Source organism: Oryzias latipes, chromosome 21, assembly GCF_053564925.1.
Source record: "Oryzias latipes strain Hd-rR chromosome 21, Olatipes_Hd-rR_3.1".
NCBI lineage: Eukaryota > Metazoa > Chordata > Actinopteri > Beloniformes > Adrianichthyidae > Oryzias > Oryzias latipes.
The window spans coordinates 33,375,485-33,386,018 of NC_136257.1; the positions used below are offsets into that span (position 1 = coordinate 33,375,485).

Sequence of the window (10,534 nt, forward strand, 5' to 3'; positions counted from 1 at the left end):
CAGTTCTTGTTGAGTTCTTGGACTCCTTTTAAGAAGGTTCCTCACTGTTTCACGTTTCCTCCATGTGTGACAGAGGAAAAATGGTTTTCATCAGTTTTCTGTCACGTCTACTGTCAAACCTTTATGATTTCAATCATTTCAGGGCAACAAATGTGCTAAATAATTTTTATAAATTGTCATTCCTTCCAACATTCCTGGCTTTTATTTCTTTTTCTTCTAAAAAGGAACCAGGTTTGGTTAAAAAAAATGTTGGTTTGTTTCCATAGATCTTCTGTTAATCAAGATAGACAGTAACTTTTGGAGAAGATGAAGAGGAAATGTTCTTTTTGTTTTTCAAGAATCATTTTGTCATCTTACATTATCGCAGTAACTTCCCGCTGCATCCGTTTCTGGAGCGGTCCAATGACTCTGTGAAGAAATCCGGGTCTGTTTTACCTGTCAGGTGTGTTCGGCCTTTGGAGAAACCAGATCAGCAGCTGGAGTGAAGTTTCCTGCCTTTCTGCTGCACAGGCGTCGGCGCCGTGGTGAATAAAATATGATCCGTTTGTGTAAAGCAGCTTCGCTCCTCATTACCATATGTTTGAGTTATGAATGCTGCCGCGCACACGCAACTGTTTCACTTCAGGTCATGTTTTAATGAGGAAATATGAAGACAAACTGTTTTTGGAGGTTTGTTATTTTATGTCTTTATGGATACTTTACTCCGACTCTCAGGGGAATTCTTTGGGTGTTTTTTTCCACTTTACTCTCCTCAACTCTATAATAACTTTATGAAGAAAACAATTGTTTGAAGGAATGCAATAAATGACAATGAATCTGAAAGAACGCAGAAATAAAACGATCAATAGTCCAAAATTTCACCTCAAAAACGTACCAAAATGTGCACACACCTGGTGGAAATTACCTGGTGACATTAATGCAGTGGGGCAAAAAAAGGATGTAGTCAGCCAAAAGTTGTGTAAGTTCTCTCACTGAAAAAGATGAGATGTGATTTTCATCATAGGTAAAACCTCAACTGTGAGAGACAAAGGAGAGAAAAGGTCCAGAAAATCACATTGTCTGATTTTTAAATCATTTATTTGCAAATTATGATGGAAAGTAAGGATTTAGATGATATCATCTGTCATAATCATTGGACGGGGAGACCTGAGGAATTTGACGTAAAGTCCACCCTGTTGCGTGATTGCGTCATCACCTCAGAACCCGGAAGCGGGTGCAGATCCAGGTTTCTGCGCACTCAGGTTTTTCCAGCAGCGCTGTTGTGATTCTGAGGACCTCCTGTCAAAAATGTTGAAGGCAGTTATTTTAATCGGAGGACCCCAGAAAGGTGAATATTTCTCTGAACGTCGTCGTTCCTCCAAGTTTGTTGCTCTGCTGTTAAAGTTGAAGCTAGGAGGCTAATGCTAGCAAACAGGCTGAGCTTGTTTACATGACTGACGTGGCGTTAACGTAAAGCCAGCTCACCTGAGCAGGTTTACTGCGGTTATTTCTTTATTTAAAGGATATTAGATGGTTTTTCTGTAACAGTTCACGTCATTTGTCCTATATATATAGTTTGATAGTGAGAGTTTCTATAAAGTCAGCGCGAGGCAGTTTTCATCCAAGGAAACAAAATGAAGTCACACTTATTAGCAGATCATAGCAGTCACTAATGATGATAATAATAAATATTTAGCCAAAGTTTGAGTATTGTTTTGTTGGAAATAATAACTCACTTTAATGTGCGGAACATTTTATTTGGGATGTTCTGTTCTTTTTTATGGTAAATATGTAAACAAAGAGTTTTTATGTTTAATTGTGAATAGAAATCACTGCAGATGAAGATATTTTGATTTATTGTGACTGTCTGAGTTCTTCAGGGGTCTAACAGCCCATGAGTCTGTGGATAAATTATGAAGGTATTTAATCAGGAGTGTGGCTTTTAAAAAAGTGTTTTTATAATAAACCACATTTAAAAATGGATTAATGCCTGTAAAAGGGTTGATGTATGGACTCAGTTTAGATCAAAGATAAAGGCTTCAACATTCATGGTTTTTGGTACAGAGGAAGCAAAGGACAACATGAAACTTCATTTTGATGGAATAGAAATTGAACGTGTTTATGATTAATTAGAAACCACATGATGAATAAAAAAAGGTCTATTTCTAAGAACCAACAAGAATAAAAACATTCTTGCATTTATATTCAACCTTCATTTTTCCATATTTGTAAAATATGGGGAAATATATTCAAAACAAATATTGATCCACTTAGTAAAATTAAGATAAGTGTAACAAATGTGCTGTTTATATAAATGTATGTATGTATGAATATGTATTTGGTAAAATGTTTTTAATTTTTATGTTTGTTGCATATTTGTCAACTTAATGTTAAGTTTTGTAAAGATGTCATATCATCGATCATAATCATTGGACGGGGAGACCTGATGAATTTGATGTAAATGGCTGTGGTGCAGTGTTGGGGCGGTCGTCCTCTGATCGAAAGATTGCAGGTTTGATTCCCGCCTTGCTACAACGTCTACGAGCGTGGAGTTGCTATTCTGTGCACCGAGTGAATGAAGACAGTCCTGATCAGTGTACCCTAAGGGATCACTTCATTTCTAGTAGTTGTATTGTACATTTGGCCATGTGTCCAAGTGTCCTTGGGTAAGACACTGAACCCCACCTTGCCTCTGGTGGAAGGTTGGCGCCAGCTTTGGCCGTTTTAGCTGCCATCCGTGTGTGAGTGAGTGTGAGTGAGTGTGTGTGAGTGTTACGCCCCATTTGATGTCTAGAGGTATAGAGGATGTTCCTCTTTGTTGCTTTATAGCAGATATTTTCTTTAATGTTTTTTAACTGGTGAAACTTTGATAAAATAACCAAACTAAAGAAAGAAAAGAGAGTGACCGGCTGGCCTTCTCTGCAGGCACCAGGTTCCGGCCGCTGTCCTTCGAGGTGCCCAAACCCCTGTTCCCTGTAGCCGGGGTCCCCATGCTGCAGCACCACATCGAAGCCTGTGTCAAGGTATGTGCCTGACAAGAACCACATTTCTGACTGGTGTCCAAAACCCCGTCAGTGGATCACAGAGAGCCCGTTTACTAACGTTAAATTCATCGCACAACATGGAGGTGATCAGATTAAGAAAGAAACACCAACAAAAGAAAGCTTTCCTGAATTATTTTGTCAACTTCTGTTTTTTAAAGTGCAGAAAGAGATGGAGGGGTTAGGGGCTCGACTCCCGGTTTAATAAAGCAGAGATGAAGTAAAAGGGCTGCCGATGTTCCTTTGAGCCAGTATGGGGAAACCTTACAGCTGCAGCTCATGTGAACCCGGATAGGATTTGTTGCTGGTTCTGTAAACGCAGCAGACGGCAAAGATCGACATGTCAAAGGTTCATTACTGAATAAACGAGTAGTTTTTCATTCGCTTGCCGTCTCATTTTCAAAATAGTTAGTTTGGAAGATTGTTTGTTGAACATTTTTCTGCATTTTCTGAAAGGTCTCCTTTTTTTTTTTGAGGGTTGAAACGTCCAGTCCTCACGCAGAGCTCACTTTTTCCAGGTTCCAAATCTGAAGGAGATTCTCCTGATCGGCTTCTATCAGCCAAACGAAGAACTCAACAGGTTCTTGTTCAGTGCGCAGCAGGAATTTAAAATCTCCATCAGGTGAACTGAACAGTGATGCTCGCTTTCTTTAAGAGGCATTTCACCAGAAGAGGCTGTGCATTTATCCTCTTCCGTCTTCATGCTGCAGGTACCTGCAGGAATATGCGGCGCTGGGCACGGGGGGCGGCATCTACCACTTCAGAGACCAGATTGTGTCTGGGAGTCCAGAGGCTTTCTTCGTGCTGAATGCGGACGTCTGCTCGGCGTTTCCCCTCGCAGAGATGCTCCGCTTCCAGAAGGAGCACGGCGATCCCGGCAGCTCTGTGATCCTCGGAACCACAGTGAGGTTTTAGAGCTGTCGGCTCAGATGTGCGTCCCTGTGATGGAAGCTTGTAAATCCAAACCCACCTTTCCTTCAGGCAAACAGGAAGCAGTCCATGAATTACGGCTGCATTGTGGCAAAGGAGGAGACCAGCGAGGTACTCGAGCGTCCACGCTTTCTGAAGACTTTCCTTCGTCGTGGGTCAAACGTGATGACCTCCTTTTTGCTCTGCAGGTGCTGCATTACGTGGAAAAACCCAGCACGTTCGTGAGCGACATCATCAACTGTGGCATTTACCTGTTTCATCCGGAGATCTTCCAGCACATCGGAGCCGTTTTCCAGAAGAACCAGCAGGACATGTTGCTGTGAGTCGCACTGTGGGGGCCCCTCGCTGCCATCACCATTTTCCCCGTTTCTTTGGTTTTCTTGATTTCTCTCTCCTCCGTTCCATTTGTTTCTGTCTCCTCACGTGATCATCAGATTTCCATTTGATGGGTAAGTTGCAGTCATGCTGCATGTTGTGGTTCTAGAGCACGTAGCTTCACAGTAGACGTCTGCTCAAAGCTTGACCCTTTTGTTTGCCTGAGATCCGTTTTTCTCTAAGACGGGTTTGGATTTATGTGGCGGTGAATCCGCTCAGCTGCTTGGTGAATATAAAGGTGGATTTATGATCTGCTTTAACATAAAGGCTGGAAACGAGCAGAGCAGCAGCGCTGAGGATCAACTAGTTGAATTAAAACGCGTTTAATAATCTTCTGCCTATCTGGAGGTGGGTCAGCAGTCTAAGCTGAGATGCTCAGACCTCCTCCTCGTGACCTCACTTTACCTGGTCTCTCTTCGTGTGGAGGAGTTGAGGTACTCCTCCTCATCCCTTTCCCTAGTTTATTTGACATGGACCATGTTCAGGAGAATTAATCAAAATGCTTTGTACTCTAAGACCTAATGGGTGGAATACTATAAAGCCTCCAACCCAGTGTTTTCCTGTTTCTTCTTTTCTAACTTCTTCTACAATTCTTCAGTTATTTTATCCATTCAACTATTCAGATGTTCAGCTCTTTCAGCTTTTTCCAGCCATGACTTTTGATCCTTCAAATCCTTGAACCTTTCAAGATATTCCAGGATTTCCAGGACTTCTGCCTCCATTGAAACACATGGGGAATCCTTGGAGCAGAGTGTTTTCAAGCCTCACGCCTGCAAACGCAAACAGCTCGGCGTGAACGTGTTTTTGGAGGGACGTGTAGTTCCTGCGTCCTGCAAACGAAGAAACGGGAAACCCAGACTCCAACTTTGCTGCTGCACACGCGTTCTGAGATGAAGAAAATAGTGAAGACTGAACAACTTGGGATACAGTCTCCAAACCCCTGACGCTGTTCTTCATTAGTTCTAGATAAAAGATGTAAATTGTAATCTTCCTGATAACACACACTCGGTGGGTTCCGGTGGTCTGCAGTCGTAGCTCTGAGATGTGGGAACAGAGCAGGTGTTTTGGTCGTGATGCTGTTTGTCTCTGCTGTTTTCTGCACGTTTTTGGCAAAGAACTTAATCTCTATATGCGTTTATTTCTGACATTTTTCATGTCTGAACCTTCAGCTGACGGAACAACTAGAACTCCAAGGACACCTCAGAAATGTTACAAAAAGACCCACAAACCCTGCCATGCATTATTCACCTGCTAACATCAATAGCACTTAGAGCGAGCGGCGTGCTGACTCAGCAGAAGTCAGGCGCTCATCGGATGCTTGATAGAAATGAGGAGGGTTTTGCTGCAGTCTCTCAGGGACCGCCTCGCCTGCGAATGAATCCCCCCTGGTCGTGGTAAAGCTTCGATTATGGGCGCGAGCCTTTAAAATATTCCTTTCATCAATATTCAGCGCTCTTTTTCATCTCCAGGCTCCCTACAACACGCGGAGCCAGAGAGCCTGATTAATATGGAACATGTAAACTCGTCCACTTCAGTTTTGTATTGCAACTAAGCAGCGGGCTTTGGTTTCAGCCCAGCACTGACACCATCAAAGTGAAACGGCCTTTTAACTTCTTCTTTTATTCCTGCATGACTAAACATTTCCTCAAAAGACGTGGAAAGGAAGTTTGGAGGAGTCGGAATAACTTTGCTCTCCATGCAAACGGCGATAATTCCGATCAAACAGACGCTGACAGGTTTCTAAAAAAACACCACTATGTCAGCGTTTGACTTTTTCGGGGATTTTATTCTAATCTGCTGCTTTTCTAAACCTGGAAGTGGTTTGCGTTCTGGAGTCACATTCCCGCCTGTCTCCAGAGAGGAGCCGACCAACGGCTGGCACCGAGCGGAGGTCATCCGGCTGGAGCAGGACATCTTCACGGCTCTGGCGGGACAGGGCAAACTCTACGTTTACAAAACGCTGGGCTTCTGGAGCCAGATCAAATCTGCAGGGTGAGCGAAGCGTCTTCACGTTCTGCCGGGTGGAAACGCTGCGGCATTTCACCCCTTTTTTTTTTTTTTGCTCAGGTCTGCTATTTATGCAAGTCGGCTGTACCTGGACCAGTACCACATCACCCATCCTGAGCGGCTGGCCTCCAACAAGGCGGGAGGACCCAAAATCAGCGGTACCTAAAGAGCCGAGCCTGCACCACCCTTCTCCTTTGAACCTGATAGTCATCCCTTTGTCCTTTTGCACAGGTAACGTCTACATTCATCCCACGGCCAACATTGATCCCACCGCCGTGGTGAGTCAAAACGTTTTTTGAAACCCAAATTCAGCTTCTCCTGAACCTGTGGAGCCAAAGTTCTGGTCCAGGAACCAAGAAAAAGTCATTTTCTTTATGTGTTCTTTGTATTTTTCAGCTTCTTTTTACTTTCTTACACTTTCCGTAGTATTTAAATGGTCCTGCTTGTTTTTGTTTGCGTCTTCCAGATTTCCAGTTCATGACTTTATCTAATAAAGCATAAAAAGAGACTTTTTAAAAAAGTAAAATATCTGTTTCCACAGAATTGTTCACCATCGTTAGACTTTGTTTGGGTTCTGTAGCTTTGCACATCCAGCATTTGTAGCAATTCTAAACCTTTGTACTTTACATGTGTTGCTTTGCCAAGGCTTTCACGTTGTTTTACCAAATGAGTATTTAATGTTTGTCACTGAACACTTCTTGAACGTTTCTCTTCAAAGCACTCAGGACAAGATTTATGTAAAGCCTCCTTAAGAATAATTCAACTTTTTATCAGAACATTATAGCATTTTTCCTTTGAATGAAGCATTATGGATTTCTAGCACATAATCAACCGTGTTAATAAAACCAAAGCATTTATTTGTCATTTAAGCGCCTTTCAACCATAGCCAACTAAATCCATTTAACCTGTTAAGCCCTGATTGTGGGGATAAAAAAACCTGAGGAGTAATCTTTGTGCAGCTGGGACCCAACGTGTCCATCGGTACCGGAGTTAGCATTGGTGCCGGGGTCAGAGTCCGAGAATCCATCATTCTCCATGGTGCAACTCTGCAGGTGAGTGACAGACGAGACGTTTCTGTTCTTCGTTACGTAGATTTTCACGTTTTTGGTAAATATGTATTTAAGAAGTTAATTTATTAGATAATTAACTTGAGTAGTATTTTTGTTAGTTAATTGTAGTTCAAAGGACATTTTAAACTTGTCCTAATAGTGGCTGAGAGTATAAAGTGCACTCCTGAAATCCTTTTGTTGCTCAGTTGGCAGAATGCTTTATTAGTTGTGTCTGTATTGATAACTGACTTGTTGGGTTCTTCTATTAGACGTGGTTGTGTTTTTTCACACACCTGACATGTTTGACGTCCAAACATGTCAGGTGTGTGAAAAAGCACAACCACAGAATTCTTTGTGCTGGCGAGTTTCTGTGACGCGGTTCCTCTCCCAGGACCACTGTTGCGTTCTGAACAGCATTGTGGGATGGGACAGCACCATTGGCAAGTGGTCGCGGGTCGAGGGGTCTCCAAGTGACCCCAACCCAAACGACCCGTTTGCAAAAATGGACAGCGAGACGCTCTTCAGGGACGGAAAGCTCACACCGTCCATCACCATTCTGGGTAAGCCGTCCATCTTTTTGTGTGACGTGTAATCATATGATGTCTGTGTCACATGACATACACTTAATTTGACTGCATAGTACTGATCCATTTGGCCCTGACTGCCGCCACAGGCTGCCTGTTCATGGTTTTCACAGTGTGTCTAGTATTTTTGTGTTGGTTTTTTGGATCCCAGCAGCTGTTTTTCGTCTCCCCAGGTTGTAACGTATCGATTCCCTCCGAGGTGATCGTACTGAACTCCATCGTCCTCCCACACAAAGATCTCAACCGCAGCTTCAAGAACCAGATCATCCTCTAGCTCCTCCTCCTCCTCCTCGACGAAGAACGCTGCTGTTCACACTTTTTGTACATAAGATGAATCTGAAGAGTTTTTGAAGAACTATTTTTAGTTCACAGGTTTTGGGTGTTAACACTGATCACTTTTTATGAACTTCCATGGGTCAAGCACACGCTGCTGGATTTGTTACTGAATGAAGAAGAGATTTTTTTTTTTCCAAGGTTTTTTCGGACGATCCGGACTTTTGCTCAAACTGAAGTCATCAGAAAATAAAAATCACTTCCCACAACTGTGGCTAATTTTTGAAGGTGATGATTGTTGCTGGGCTCTGATTGAAAGCTTTCAGCTGCTTCATTATGGGCCTCAGAGCGGCGCCTGAATGCATCAGCGGGGGGGAAATTTAAACTGCAATCAAGTGACGCTGGCTTTTAAAACGAGCCCCTCGCCAGGATCCACACACTTCACGTTTTTGCGTTTGCAATCACTGCAGACGCTGTTCTTATTTATTAATGCAGCACATTAGGGTTCACTTATTAAAGCCGCAGTCTCTCTCAGTTAATGAAGCGCATGTCGTCTGTGCATCAGCTGTTTGTGTTTTCATTGTGTTCCTTTTTGTCTGAAGGAAAGTTCATTCTGCTGATGTATCAAACAAGTTCTCATCTAAAACTCCCTTCAGGAAATGCAAACTATAAAAACTCTTGAGTTTCCAATGAGTGACATAAAAGAGAAAGTCTAATATGTTGTTTTTAAAAGTGAAGCCAAAAACTGGTTAAAATAATCAGTAGAAACTTAAATTCCCCTATTAATATTTGAGAATTTGTAAAAGTCTGCGTTGGGAGACCCCCCCCCCCCCCCCCCCCCCCGTGGCTTGTTTTGGATCGATCCAAACATGGTTTTAGCTCTGTTGTTTTTAGAAGAATATGAAGTCAATTTTAATTGTGATGTTGGATTTTTGGTGTGAATTAAAACTCATTTGATTTTGACGGGCGGTTCTTGCTATTTGGTTCTGACCCGTGCTTCTAACAGTTTACTGTAGATCACTTAAAATGCTTGATCTGGTGGTCTATAAACTATATCTGAACTCCATAAAATAACTTCTTTCCAGTGTAAGAGTTCTGGTCCGGGTTTATCATGAAACCAAGTTTCCAACGTGATTTATGGTCTTCATTCCTCTGGACGGGTCATGGTTATGTAAACCCAAATGGGTGCTGCTCTGCTTTGTAGTCAAAACCGGGGGGGGGGGGGCCCAGCCCCCTGCTGGTTTTCACTTTGAATTACTTTAATGTATGAAAGATGTGACACAACTGAAGCGGCCCTGTGCTGGTCAACAGGATTCATTGTTGGTAGAAGTGAAGAAGAACTGCTCTGACCTTCAAAAACAGAGATTTCCAAGAAGCTTTGACTGCATTGAAGAGTTTAGCTGCTCCAAGCAGCAGCAGAGACTCTAGAGCTGCGTCGTACGCCGGACATTTACGTTTATAGCCTATGGTGTTCACACTGGACATGCAGGGAGGGGCTTCTTCTTTTTCTACCGGCTAATAGTGCCTGTCCTCCACCTACAGTTGGGAGAGTCTTGCTGTGAAATGTGGAAGCGGTGCAAATCTGGTGAATCTCGCTCCAGGCTTTTTCTTTCACAGCTCTATTCCAAACTATCGGTGTCGTATAAATCCGGCCGGGAACAAACCGCCATTATTAATTTCTCCGTCATGATCAATTTTCAAACGGTTGGCACTTCTATGAATTAAAAGGGATGCCATCCTTAACCTGTGTGCTATCCGAGGCACTTTACCATTGGGAGTGGGTCATCTAGACCCACTAGACAGTGCACTGAGCCTTTTTTCTTCAATGATTTGTGATCTTCACTGGTGTCCATGGATTACATGAAATCTTTCCACCTTTATCCACCTCTGTCATGGTAGGGAGAACACCTCAATGGTCATTTTGACCACACAAGATAGCACAAGGGATACCTCACTACAAACTCAGAGTCCCTGATTGGTCAAAGTTCGACCTGGTTTAACTTGTAAATGCGTTAAATGGCCACGCGTTTTGTATGTAGAGCCCTTAAAGAATCGTAGAAACTTGCGTAACTGCATGTAGACATGACAGTTTTGAACGCAGAGGCCCAAAACGAGTTTACATACACCTTTCACAGGCAGTGGACGCTTGAAACCACAACGCAGGGAGCGGAGTGGACGTAGCTTGGCGCATCATGGTGGTTACAAATATACAAAAAGCTGAGTGTCGTCTGCATAACCTTGACGTCAAATCTTATCAGCGTGGCTCGATCTGACTCACAGAGAACATGCACTTCAC

The 10,534-nt window shown here is 43.0% G+C and overlaps 1 protein-coding gene across 1 annotated transcript; it reads left to right on the plus strand.

The window, feature by feature from the left end:
- Positions 1–1,171: 1,171 nt before the first annotated feature.
- On the plus strand, positions 1,172–8,507 carry gmppaa (GDP-mannose pyrophosphorylase Aa). Its single transcript, XM_004086928.5, has 12 exons — positions 1,172–1,327; positions 2,905–3,002; positions 3,539–3,642; positions 3,731–3,923; positions 4,002–4,061; positions 4,139–4,269; positions 6,183–6,317; positions 6,393–6,490; positions 6,564–6,610; positions 7,292–7,384; positions 7,773–7,941; positions 8,139–8,507. The coding sequence occupies exons 1-12, from the start codon at positions 1,288–1,290 to the stop codon at positions 8,237–8,239; spliced, it is 1,269 nt and encodes a 422-aa protein (XP_004086976.1). The 5' UTR covers positions 1,172–1,287; the 3' UTR covers positions 8,240–8,507.
- Positions 8,508–10,534: the final 2,027 nt, after the last annotated feature.